This window comes from Sinocyclocheilus rhinocerous, unplaced genomic scaffold, assembly GCF_001515625.1.
Source record: "Sinocyclocheilus rhinocerous isolate Xijiao unplaced genomic scaffold, SAMN03320098_v1.1 scaffold625, whole genome shotgun sequence".
Classification (NCBI taxonomy): domain Eukaryota; kingdom Metazoa; phylum Chordata; class Actinopteri; order Cypriniformes; family Cyprinidae; genus Sinocyclocheilus; species Sinocyclocheilus rhinocerous.
Genome location: NW_015646350.1, coordinates 69,923 through 83,452, shown reverse-complemented (window position 1 = coordinate 83,452; position 13,530 = coordinate 69,923). Strand labels below are relative to the sequence as shown.

General features: G+C 36.6%; 2 protein-coding genes across 5 annotated transcripts in view; both read right to left on the bottom strand.

The window, feature by feature from the left end:
- ppp1r12b (protein phosphatase 1, regulatory subunit 12B) overlaps positions 1 to 2,031 on the bottom strand; it is a 31,786-nt gene extending 29,755 nt beyond the window's left edge. For all 4 annotated transcript variants that reach the window (XM_016511369.1, XM_016511367.1, XM_016511368.1 and 1 more), the window contains exon 1: positions 1,448 to 2,031. In XM_016511369.1, the coding sequence (XP_016366855.1) occupies positions 1,448 to 1,552 (105 nt within the window). In that variant the 5' untranslated portion in view covers positions 1,553 to 2,031. The remainder of the gene's footprint in view (positions 1 to 1,447) is intronic.
- A 6,975-nt stretch (positions 2,032 to 9,006) lies between these two features.
- LOC107707365 (bone morphogenetic protein 7-like) overlaps positions 9,007 to 13,530 on the bottom strand; it is a 55,989-nt gene continuing 51,465 nt past the window's right edge. The window contains exons 7-9 of the mRNA XM_016511353.1: positions 11,110 to 11,180; positions 9,765 to 9,855; positions 9,007 to 9,219 (exon numbers count right to left, since the gene is read on the bottom strand). Of these exons, the coding sequence (XP_016366839.1) occupies positions 9,007 to 9,219; positions 9,765 to 9,855; positions 11,110 to 11,180 (375 nt within the window). The remainder of the gene's footprint in view (positions 9,220 to 9,764; positions 9,856 to 11,109; positions 11,181 to 13,530) is intronic.

The following is a 13,530-nucleotide window of genomic DNA, read 5'->3' as shown; positions in this document are numbered from 1 at the left end:
TGTCCTACTGTAAATATTTCAAAACTTAATTTTTGATTAGTAATATGCATTGCTAAGAAATTAATTTGGACAACTTTAAAGGTGATTTTCTCAATATTTAGATTTTTTTGCACACTCAGATTCCAGATTTTCAAATAGTTGTATCTCGGCCATACATCAATGGAAAGCTTATTTATTCAGCTTTCAGATGAAGTAGAAATCTCAATTTCGATAAATTGACCCTTATGACTGGTTTTGTGGTCCAGGGTCACAAATACCACATGTCTTCTGTCGAATGATTGATGTTTCACACTTTTTTAGCAAATACTGTTGTAAAAACGTCAGGTTAAGGTTCACGTGTCATTTTGCTTTGAAATGTTTACTGTAAAAGTAAACTTTAGAATAACTTTTATATTGTCAGTAATATTTCAAGATAAGCACTTACTGGACTGATGCAACTTATGTTTACTTGATTATTATAAGAAAAAAAAACAACAACATTAAAATATGAGTATCAAATCCATCGGGCTTTTGAGGAACGTTTATTTGTTCATCTCTCAATCATCATTATACTGCATTGCATTATATGTTTTGACCAGCACAAAAAAAAAACTAGTTTTGATCATAAAACTAAGCATTTAAATATCATGCTTCCTCCAGTGAAAAAGATCTCACTGATTTACATTTAAGCTCATTTAAGAATCAAGATCAGGATTTCATCTTACTTTTTGAGCATATAAATATCAGGAACTGCACCATATTGCCTAATTATGGCATTTTTTGCTCAGTTTGGGCCTCTGAATAAAATTGAGGTGTTTTTCCTCCTCAAGTTTGAGCTTCATACGAGTCACATAAGCCGTATCAAATACGATACAAAACAAATATGCAAACCTTATTTTTAGATTTTTTTAGACTTTTATATTTTATATTTTGTGTCCTATTTAAAAAGTAAATAGATTTTTATTATTTCATATGTCGGGCTTAATGACAGCAGCACTCGAGCTGCATGAATGCCATAAATTTGTGTAAAACCTGATGATCATGTTCCCAAGTCTTTAAAACATGTCACATGATCAATGTCACAAATTTACTTAAATTTGATTAGTGACCTAGAAATACTGCCATTTAACATTTAAACTTTGCTTTAAATTTCTCAAAATTGCTCAAAATCCTAAAGCACTGTTTATTTACAGATTTGAACTAAAAAAAAAAATCCCAGATATTCAATGTGGACTTTTGGACTCAACTGTACAATCACCACAATAAACAAAATAAGCACTTGAAAACTAAAATGTTTAACCCATAAAACTTGCTTTGACTGCTGTTGAAGACAAAAAAAAAAAAACTAAAATATAGCCTAAACATTGTAACACGAGGACATGTGTATCCTCCAGTGACAGTACAATACTGCCTATTGAAACGTCAGTGTTATTGTGACAAACACAAAGCAAACACAGCTGGCTCTTACTCTGAAGGTTTTGGTGCTGTAGGACGGGGAGGAGGGCGGCGAGTCGGACAGGGACTTTCTGGAGCGAGAGGAAAGGTCCTTGCTGCGCGAATAGAGCGATGACATCTCTCTCCTGTAAGATAGGAAGATCCCTGATAGACGCGGGCACCCTCTCACACAGCTGTGGAGACGGCCATGACTGCTGGACGCGAATACGCTCAACAGGTGCAAACGAGGAGTCCTCTCTGCAGTGTGTGTGCTGAGACTGACAGCCGATCTGGGTTTCCGTTCCTCCTCGAGGCACGGCGGTCATTAGAGAAAAATGAAAGCAATTAGAAGCACCTCTCCGCTTCGCTATCTCCCCTCCCTCTATTTCCGTCCCTCTCCCTCACTCACAAACGCATAAACAACAGTCGCGTCTCCTCCGGCTGACATTCTCTCTTTGACACTCATTCACACAGACGCACAATGAGAGCTAAATAAGGAGAGGACTTTGCTTTGTTAACTTTACAGACGGCTGAAAGCCTCCCTCACTGTTCTGACTACTTACAATCACTCCACACAAACACTGAAAGAACAATACTGTTTTCACTCGGTCCCACTCAGCTCCGTCACTCTCTCACAATCTCTCTTTCTCTTTCTTTCTCACACACACACACACAGAGAGAGAGAGAGAGAGAGTTTCTTCATAAATCTCACAGTCCTTTCACTTATTTGTTCTCTCATATTCCTTCTGTTCTTTCTCTGGCTCAGTACCAGCTGCTTTATTTCACTATTATTTGGTTATTTATCAAACACAAGAAATGATAGTGAAAATGTTACAGTAAAAACTCATTCATTGGTTGAAGGGATAGTTCACCAAGAAATGTAAAGTTGTTTTCATTTGCTCACCTTCATGTTGTTCTAAAAACTGTCTGTCTTCTGTAAAACACAAAAGGAGAGATTTTGAAGAAAGTGCTGGTCACTCTTTTCCATGTGATTACAATAAATGGGCACCGGGGATTTTAAACTTTAAAAGGATGCAAAAACGTTTTTTTGTTATACTGTATATTGACTTCAGAAAATTCAGAAAAATATAGTGCATGTGTAATATGAAGTACTTTTATAGTGATTTTTTGAAGTTCAAATTCTCAGCCCCCATTCATTGTAATTACGGAAAGGAGCCAACAGTTCTGAGGAAAACAAAAAACTTTCACAGAAGAAATAAAGTCAAGAAATATAGGTTTAGAACAATATGAGGATGAGAAAATTAAAACACCTGTTTTTATGGGCTTTAAAAATAGTTGTGTTAGAAAATGAAATAGTATGAATTACCTTATAATTTACAGAGAAAATCTATATTTTAACAAAATTCATGTAGTTTTACAGTAAAAGATTGTTAAAATAGTTTTTGTCAAATTTCAAACTTCAAACAAAAAAGTCAATTGATGTTCTCTGAAGTCCCAGTGATTATACTTTTGATTATATTTTATTTAAATAGTTACATTTTATTATTAGGGTTTTCTATCTTACATTTTATTTAGTTAATGTTATTATGCTGTTTATATTTTCAACTGAAGCACAGATCGTTGCATTTCAAGTACAGTAGGCTGTAATTTTAATATTATATCAAGTAATGATATAGTATGTGAAGATATGAAATATAAAATATACAGGTACCAAAATGTCAATCATCCTGTAATGTCTAAAACATTTTTGACAGTGTTTCAGTATGTGCAAACTGTACAGACGTGGACTGACACATACTAGAAACAATGATGAATCCATGATGAAGATTTTGCACTGGGCCCAAAAACTGCTTACAGTGGTCCGGCCCCCAACTGCCCACTAGCATTTCGCAGATGCGCCGTATATGTGTCATGAAGTTGGTCTGAAATGACATTTGAATGAAGAGGCTAACTGTCAGAGCTCATGTGAGTTAGAGCTCTGTCACAGTGAAGCTCAATTCATATCTCTTGTCCTGCACTCCCTTCAACTTCAGCCTTTGTGCCGAACTAAATATGACAGAATACTGACACTGAAGCAGACGGGATGAAGTTACCATGAAAAAAACTATTCCTTTATTTTGAGCAGTACATCTATTGTTTTATTATTTAAAACCTGACAATTAACTTTTTGGAAATGTTTTTCTTTAAATCTGTAGTTATACAATCTTTCAAGACAGTTTGTGGTATTCACTTTTATTAATGTCTGAAGCACAAACGATGCAGGATGAATGATGTGCTGAAGTTTAATTTGAAGGCAGTTAACATTAAGAGTCCATTTCAAGCACATACGTTTTGGAGCTGGTCCGCACTCTAAAAGCAGTTCCCATGCTTTCTTCCTGTCTGTTTCTGGCTAATAATGCAAGAGAACTCAAAGCCATCTGCAGAGGTGAAGCTGAGCCATAGAGTGCACCTCATCACATCGGCCACAATGGCTTTCCTTTTCCACTGGCCTGGACGTAGTAAGCTGGTTGAAACTGGCCTTGGGAGACTTGTTTAAGACAGTGGATTTCAGTCTGGGAGCCAACGTTTCAATAGCTGCATCTGCGTTTCGGGTTAAGCAGACTTGACCTATTCTTCTTTGCATGACTTTCCAAATGGAACATTCATATCCGCTCGGGTTCAGTGCGTGTCCTCTACTTGTCCTCTTGATTCAGGACACCAACTAATCTTTGAGATCCGCATCCCAACAGTGAGATAAAATGAGATGAAAACAAAAGGGCTGCTGGAATGAATCGTTCCCATCAATGGTCTGTCATAATATAAAATATACATACATGAGTATTTGCTATTGCAATCATTCCTCGTCTCACAGCTCACATGAATGAATGAGCTTATGAGTGTTTTAATATGGTATCTAATTTAAAGTGAATATACTACTGTTCAAAATTATGAAGAAAATGTCTCACACTTTCCACAAAAATATTAAGCAGCACAACTGTTTTCAACATTGATAATAAGAACAAATGTTTCTTGAGCAGTAAACTATTAGAATGATTTCTGAAGGATCATGCGTATGCCACACCTGTGAGGTGGATGGATTGTCTTGGCAAAGGAGAAGTGCTCACTAACACAGATTTAGACAGATTTGTGAACAATATTTGAGAGAAATAGGCCTTTTGTGTACATAGAAAAAGTCTTAGATCTTTGAGTTCAGCTCATGACAAATGGGGGCAAAAACAAAAGTGTTGCGTTTATAATTTTGTTCAGTGTATAATGTGAGCACCTAACTGCCTCCTCATTAAAAAAATTTTTTTTTTTTATCTATGCCTTGACTTTTTCTATTCTCTTATTATCCTTTATCACTTCCTTTTCTAGCTTTTACTATTTTGAACGATGACTGAAACCTTGTAAAACAGGCACTTCTCGTGTTTATTGCTATCTTATGGTAAATCGCTTGTTGTATTCTTTAACTGTAAGTCGCTTTGGATAAAAGCATCTGCCAAATGTTTTCAGATTTAAATAACAAAAATGTTTAAAACAGCTTGATATAAAAACCCAATTTTAGATTAAAAAAAATTAGATATGGCCATGAAATAATCATCATCATTATCGTTATAAATGTTAAGAAGAAGACGAAGAAGAATTACTACTACTAAATATAAACATTTCTAAAAATGAAATTGTAATATTTCACTGTAAAAAAAAAAAAATCAAGTGTTTAAGAAATAATAATAATAATAAATTTGATTTACATTACAACTGTAAAATTACAAAACTAATATTTATGGAATAATATAGCTTCATTTCTTCTTTTTCAAATATTAAACCATAAAATATATATTTTGCGAAAACCACAAGTAGCCCTAACGCTTCTCTTTTATTGATATTATAAATGTGGTTTGTTGAACGCATGTTTAAAGTTTTAATGAATTGAAACAGCTTGATATCGGCACACGCTTTGATAGTGTTACACTGAAACATCTTCCATCAAGCTGGTGATGAGAACTGCTGCCTGTAAAACACACAGAAATAGATGCACTAAACACACACACACACATACATTTACGCAACAGCTCACGGCTAAACGTCCCTCATCATCATTGACAGTAATATGACTCAGTTTACATTCATGTGGCACGCTGAAGCAGGCAGTGGGCAGCTCCGTCCATGACTATCAGTGTTAATTATCAGCGACCGATATAGCTTTCTCCTATTTCACAGCGGCTTTCCCAGAGTCATTCAGCGCTTGGAATCAGACGAGAGCCAGCTGACGGATTGAGACAGAGATTCACTGTACCTTTCCAAGGATAACTTCACTGCCACATATAGGTTTTGTCTTTGTTCTCTCTCTTTCCTCCGCCTAATTTGTTGCCTTCTGGAGTGCAGGCTTGTTCTTATTATTTTATTTTCATTAGTTTCCCTCACTTTATATGACATATTAAGCTTACAGTACTGAAGGCTTGGAGAATTAGAAAAAGAGTGGGGAGAGAGAGGCTGTAGACGGGTCATTTTGCCCTACATGGTATGGAATGTCAGGAGACCCTTGCACACTCTTCAGGTGTTCATTAAAGGCAGATAGCAAGATCGCTTCTCCAAACTCAGCTCTGCCTGATAGAGCCTTACCGACAGTACAGAGGAGACAGGACAACGTTTATCCTGATAAAAATGTGTAATGGCGATATAATGTGAGAATTTAAGAATAATAGATTACTTTATAGCAGGATTTTTCTACTAGGCCAAAATGTTCATGCTGTATAGACTATAAAACTATGCAGCAGCTTCATCTAGTGGTGTGAAAGCGCAATAACTGCATAAAATAAATTCCGATTTTTTTTTTTTTTTTTTTGTGAAAGGACATAGCAAAGGGTCAAGGTTATTAGTGATCTCCTTGGGAAATACTGAGAAGATTAGGAGATGGTCTCATTAAGTCTGTGTCTCATTTCTGTCGAATTTACGATTGAGTATTCAAACACTGAATCCTCAAGTATGTGTACTTAAAGCACAGGGATGGAAAGGTCTAGAGCAGTGGTCACCAACCTTTTCAGGCCCTAGATCCCTGACCTCGGCCTTTATGAAAGACAAGATCTACCTATTGAAGAATTGATCGAAAAAGACATCCCAGATTGTACTTCAAAATTGAGGCCTTTTACTTAGTATTTTAAATAGTGATGCGCCGATCATAGCTGATTCAGAATTCAGATTTTCTTTTCTTAATTCCGCGGGAAAACCGCGGACTTGGCAACACTGCTTATGAACTGACCGCAATATAATGTTTCCTTGGTTACCGCTTGGTTAAACAAAGCAGAGCTGCGCTTTATACGGAGAAGAAGAAAATGCCATTGCCATCGAAACTTTTCTCAAGACAGTTCCCTTCAGTGATACATATAACCCCATAAATGTAATGCATTTTTGTTATTATTTACTTTTTTTTTCGGGATCTACTGGGACTGATAAACCGATCGACGGGTTGGCGACCACTGGTCTAGAGCTTTCAGTTCAGTAATTGTTTCTGTTGTGCTGGTCAGTTTTGCAGATGTCTTGGATTTATCCTGTCAACTAGTCGTTTGTATGCAGCATCATACAAAGAAGAAAAGTTTTATTTACTGATCCCACTGTGGAAATTCTTTATGCACAGTCAGTCATGAATAATTTATACTTTAAAAATATACTTGAGTGAAAGTACAAAAGTATCCACATTTAGTTTTGTTTACATGTGTGAAAGTACAAAGGTACATGTCAAAAGTATTTAAAAGTAGCAAAAATAGTGTTGGGGAATATGTTACCATTAAATAGTTTGGGGTCAGTAAGATTAATACTTTTATTCAGCAAGAATGCATTAAATTAATCAAAAATGAAAGTGAAGACATTTAGAATGTTACAAAATATTTCTATTTCAAATAAATGCTGTTCTTTTGAACTTTCTATTTCATCAAATAGCATATCAGAATGATTTCTGGAGGATCATGTGACACTGAAGACTGGAGTAATGATGCTGAAAATTCAGCTTTGATCACAGGAATAAATTACATTTTACAATATTTTTACAATAGAAAAATTGTAAAATAATATTTCACAATATTACAGTTTTACTGTATTTTTGATCAAAGATTTCTTTCAAAAACATTAAAATGTCTATCTGACCACAAACTGTAGTGTAGTGTAATTTTGATTTATTTATTAATGTTGTCTCTGTTGGCGCGAATCATTCGTGATCCAGCCTCATCTTCAGAAGAAGTGAGTATAATGTTTTGTAATGAATCTTTGCAAATCGCCTTTCCTAATAATGTGCTAATTAGCAAGTTTCACGATGAATACAGCTAAAGTAAACAGTCTGTGAGAGCAGCTCGGAAGAGAGGGGCGGGGCCAGGAGAGCTCATTAACATTTAAAGGAAAATGCTACAAAAACGGCTTGATCTGAAAAGAGCTGTCTTTGACAGGGTAAAAAAAGGTGGTTTTTTACACTACCATTGAGAAATTTTAACCAAACTATGTTACAGACTTTTCATTAAGACCCTAAAGAATCATATCAACTTGTGGAAAATGGGCATCATATGACCCCTTTAAGGTGCAGTAGTACCTATGGAGGTGCTGTGACTCTTTAGACTGGGGGTGAAACCACTCGCTCCTTTAACTGATGAGAGGCAAAAAGAAGACCTTTCAGGTTTGGTTCCTGGTCTTCTTTTCCAGTTTCCTTGCTTGGAGAATGAATGAATCAATAAATGAATCAATAACATACTACCACAATTAAAAAAAAATTTTTTTTTTAAATCAATTTGGACATTTAAGTATACATTGTTCTTTTAACAATGTAAAAGAAAACAATTAAATGTGAACTGAATGTTTTTCAGAAACTCAGTTGAATGTTACACTGTAATTAAATGAAAATATATTTTAGTTTACATTTGCTTAAATGCAATTAGTTGAAATTACATCTTTACATGTAATTTCATAATTTCTTAAATGTTCTTTTGAAATATATAATATTTATGCTAAACTACAAAATATAGTTATAGTAGTATATTAGTAGTAGTAAATATAGTAGTATTATCATTTACACTGTAATTTGTATGCCATGTATTTAAATATATCAGTAATTGAGCTTTCGTAATGAAGTTGCAGGTTAAATATATTTAAAATATATTAACTTTAAATGTAATATAGAATAACACACCACAGTTAAAATTATAATCCAGTACTTTGCATGTGCTTTAGTATGTTAGTCAACACATCAAAATAAGTGTACTATTGTAAGTGTAATAAGTGTAATATTATTAAATCATAATAATTTAAAATGTAAAACTTTTTTTAAATGATTAAAAGTGTACTTAAGCAACATTCATGAAAGCGAATGCTCAAATACACAAATATTGTTTCAGTAATATTATATTATATGCAAGTATATACTGTATATACAGTATATATATATATATATATATATATACAGTATATAGTCACACTATAGTCACACTATAGTCACACAAAAATGTATGTATGTACACACACACACACACACACATACACATACATACATTTTTAAATGTGATTAATGTCTCCAAAAACTTGTGGGGTCACTATATATATATGATTTTAGTCTTTTGTGCATATTTGATAAAGCTGATTATTTACACCTGGAGTAAACTGCATGTGGTTGTGCTATCTTAAGTTCACCTCATCCAGGTGGTCACATTCATGTTTCTCAGCCTGCTGTTCCTGCCTCCGAGACAGGTTGCTTTCTGTCGGGTCCTCAAGGACTCTTCTCTGAAGACACAGTCCCTCTGCGGACCTACACGCCTCACCTGTGTGCAGATTCAGCTTTGACGGGCTGAAGGTTCTCTTTGCCTCCATCAGCTCTGAGAGGGTAACTCCCTAAGGAGAAGACAATTAAAAATGAGGAAATGCATCTGAAGCAGGTGCACACTATGATTCTAACTGAGCGGTCCAATATTCTCTGTTGTCAACATTCCGGTGTTCTTTCAATGAACGTAAGTTAAACTAGTAAACTGGTGCCATATTGCCATCAATAATAGTTACAGACTTGCTAAAATGGCTTCAGAAGATTGTTTTTTAATTTTCTAGTGAGCATAAGCCATTAGTTATAATAAAATAATAAAAATGCTAAATGCTAAATTAGATTGCAAATTAATTATAATTCTATTAACATTGTAATATTGTTGCAGTGTTCGTCTTGCTGCTAGCCCATATATATATATATTTATATATAGTAATTATGGATCATTTTTCTAAGTGAAAGCTTTAAGCTTTGCATTGGGGTCACGTTTATTGGTCACTGGTTTATTTTATGATTATTACCAGCTGACTGATCCTCTTTTTTTTAGAGAATATGTAATCCAGTCTAAGAAACGCATACAGAAGTGTCATATTCTTCCTTTGTGAGAGTGACTGGGTCATACCTGTGTAGCCCGTCGAGTCTGTCTGGCCTGCCGTGATTTGGCCTTCCTCTGAGACTCTGCCTCCTCATCCCTCACTGGGATCATGCGCGTCCTGAGACAGGATACAGTAAGTATTAGTACATATAAAACACTTATAATGCCTTATTCTGAATGACCATATTCTTGATCCCTTAACCCTACCCAGTTTATTTTGGGGCAGATATATGACCCGGACATGTTCTTGACAGGATTTGTAAGATTCATCCAGTGATGTCTGTGCTCTCGACAGATGTTTCATGCTGCACAAGCAAATCAATATGTATAAGTGTCGAATTTCCCCACTGAAAGCACTAGAGGCCAGATGACATACATTACTTTCCCACAGAGATGAGCACAAAGAGATGAGTAAGCATTCTGACTGATGGCCAAATCAGACCACTTAGCACTCCGCATGTCCCCCACCCTTCCTATCCAGCAGTGTTATCGATCGACATGTGGCCATGAGCCTCCAGCAGAGAACCATATCAGAGCATTATTGATGTGATGATTCATTTACACTCAATTTCATTAAAACTATGTACCTGCCGTCTGCTCATTCTCCAACTGCCTCTGTTGATCGTCATAACCTACATCTAATTATAAATCATATAAAAAGAAAATAAAAATGCGTTTCTGAAAACACACTTCAGTTTTAGTACATATATCTGAGTGCACTAATATATATATATATTTTTTTAAAAACACTATATATTCTTAAATTTTTTGTCACTATATATTTTTAGATTTTAATATACAATGACATTATAATATATAAAAGCAATCACCCTAATCAGACTAATAACAGTAATAATAATAGCAACAGTAATGATAATAATAATAATTTATTATACTATTTCTTATAATAAAAAAATTATTGTCCAGTATTGATGGTTAAATGGTCACCAATATATTGCGCTTCTTATAATGACATTCACACCCCTATAATAATAAATAAATAAGTAGTCTGATTATCTTTCATTCTAAACTGACCGTTCAAACGGTTCACATGCAAACATAGCATTATGTATTAACTATGGCATATTTTTATTATTATGAATACCAGTTCCCTCAGAGCTCCACAAGTCTTCAAAAAGTTACAAGAGACTTCATCTGTCCTGTGAAACTTTATCTCAAAAGCAGAGAAGTTAAAACATGCTGCTAAAGGAAAGTGTCTTACAGAGCACAGCATTAAAGACATCATAGTTTCCTCAAGGCCACAGATACAGCACAGTAAACCACAGCACAACACTCCCACAGTACATCACGGATGATCAAGGAGGAGCATGCAGCTGTTTGAGGGAGATAAAGCAGATGAGAGATACTGTACCTGAGCAGACAGTCCTGCATCATCCAGTCTGATACTACACGACTCGTGCTGATGCCTGCGGAGGAGAGAGACTGCAGCCGTTATGAGAAGAGGGAGAGATGGATGGACAGAGGGGGAGGGAGAGAGAGAGAGAAAGAACACAGGATACAGTGACTTTCAAGGGAGGAGATTGAATAGCAGTAGGACAGAACACACTGTAACTGACAGAGATACAAGCATAGACAATAGTCACATGATGATCACTTTATCCAGATTTACGTAATTTAAAAATACAATAGCAATGCAATTTATACAGACAATGATTTGAATGTTTGTCATTTCAATTTCTGTATTTTTTAATCATGTTTTCAATTTCTGTCTCTCTTTGCACTAAAGGAAACATTTGAATTATTAAATTAATTAATTTGAAAACATTTTTGAGAATAATGGTCAGTGATTTTTAGTGTCATTCAAAGAAAATGCAAGTTTTTAGAAATGATTAGATAAAAATAAACAATATGAGATAAAAAGTCAAAATAATGACATTCATCATAAGTACGAAACTAACAAAAAATTAAAATTATGAGTTAAAAGTCATCAGTTAATTATATTTATCTAATAATTTTGACTTAAAGTTATAATTTTGACTTTTTATCTCATAATTGTAACTTTTTATGTCAATTATAATTGACCTGTGTTTCTCTTATGTGGTGAAAATGAGCTTCCATAATTTTGCCATCTCATACAGACTTATTTGTTTCAGATTTTTCATGGACATTGGACTTTTAAACTGCTGTAGATAAAAAATAAAATAAAAACTAGGAATAGAAATCCATTGCACTCTGTAGATACTGCTGTATCACATGATCCTAGAGTTCATGTAGTGACACGTGATGGCCAGTAGAGGAGAGCACTATCCTCTCCACACACAAATTGTTGGTAACGTGGCCTTGTGAAAAGATTTGTCTGGTTACTTTAGTTAGATGTTAGATTACATCACACATAAGACACAGGGTTTCCACTAACTGTACAAATGTTTATATTTGTATAGTTACATTCCACTAAATGTACAAATGTTTATAGCTTAGAACTATGAGAACTATTGGAAAATAAATAAATTACATTTTTTAAATAAATTTTTCTCGAGTGAGAGCACGCGCGTTTACCTCTCTTCCTCCGAGGAGGTTGAGGTGGTCAACGGGCTGCTGGGCGGGAGCAGCCCCAACCAACCGTGTTCCATCTCCTCATGTAGGGAGCGTCACTTCTCAAGCCAAAGGCTTCTAGCGGAAAGCGGATCTGTGGACCGTCATTCTCGCTGAGTAGTCTTCGACTAAAACGTCCTGACGCCTAGGGCCCAGGACTTCTGAGGGCCGGCCCCCTCTGGGGAAGAGTGGTGTACACCTCATTATGCGGTGCCCTTCTCTCCTCAGTGCCCTCCGGAGAATGATCTGCCAACCCTGCCACCTACGGTGCTTCAGGGCGCAGCGTCTCCGGCAGGACTTCGGAGGGCAGGCCCCTCTGGGGAAGAGCGGTGTACACCTCATTATATGGTGCCCATCTCTCCTCAGTGCCCTCAGGAGATCGTTCTGCCAAGCCTGCCACCTACGGTGCTTCAGGGTGCAGCGGTCTCCGGCGAGCACTTCTCTCAGTCACCGCCCGGAAACATAGCGGTACTAAGAGGTTCACTACCACTTCTGAGGTTTCTAGAGCAGCTAGTTCGGCCGTCCCCTGCCGCTTCGCCGCTTCAGGGCACTGACCTAACCACTTTAGTTACACCAGAGGTCAGTCTCGAGAGACTGATTCCCTTAGTAGACCTTTTTGGCAGCGTGGAAACTTCTGCCAAATGTGTCTCAATGGGTCCTGCACACTGTAGAAAGAGGCTACCGAATCAGTTCGGTTCTCCTCCGCCTCGTTTCAACGGGGTCATTCCCACTCTGGTGGGCCCCGAGCAGGCTCTGGTAATGGAACAAGAAGTTAACACTCTCTCGAGGAAGGAGGCCTTCGGGGTGGTCCCTCCTCTCGACAGACAGTCTGGGTTCTACAGCTGGTACTTCATCGTTCCAAAGATGGATGGAAGTTCCTGAGGTTTGCTTTTGGGGGAAAAAGCTTACCGGTTTCTTCCGTTTGGCCTTGCACTCTCACCCCACACTTTCACGAAGTGTGTGTACTCAACCACATTGACGATTGGTTGATACTAGCTAAATCGGAGCAGATGGCGGTTCGGCATCGAGATGTCATTCTTGCTCAAATGAAAGAGCTGGGGTTAAGACTTAACGCCAAGAAAAGTGTGCTTTCTCCAGTACAGAGAGCCACTTATCTGGACGTGATGTGGGATTCAACCACGATGCAGGCATGTCCCTCTCCTGCTCGGTTCGAGTCGATCCTCACTGCAGTCGCGAGAGTGAGAGAAGGCCGGTCACTCACTGTCAGCAGTTCCAGAAA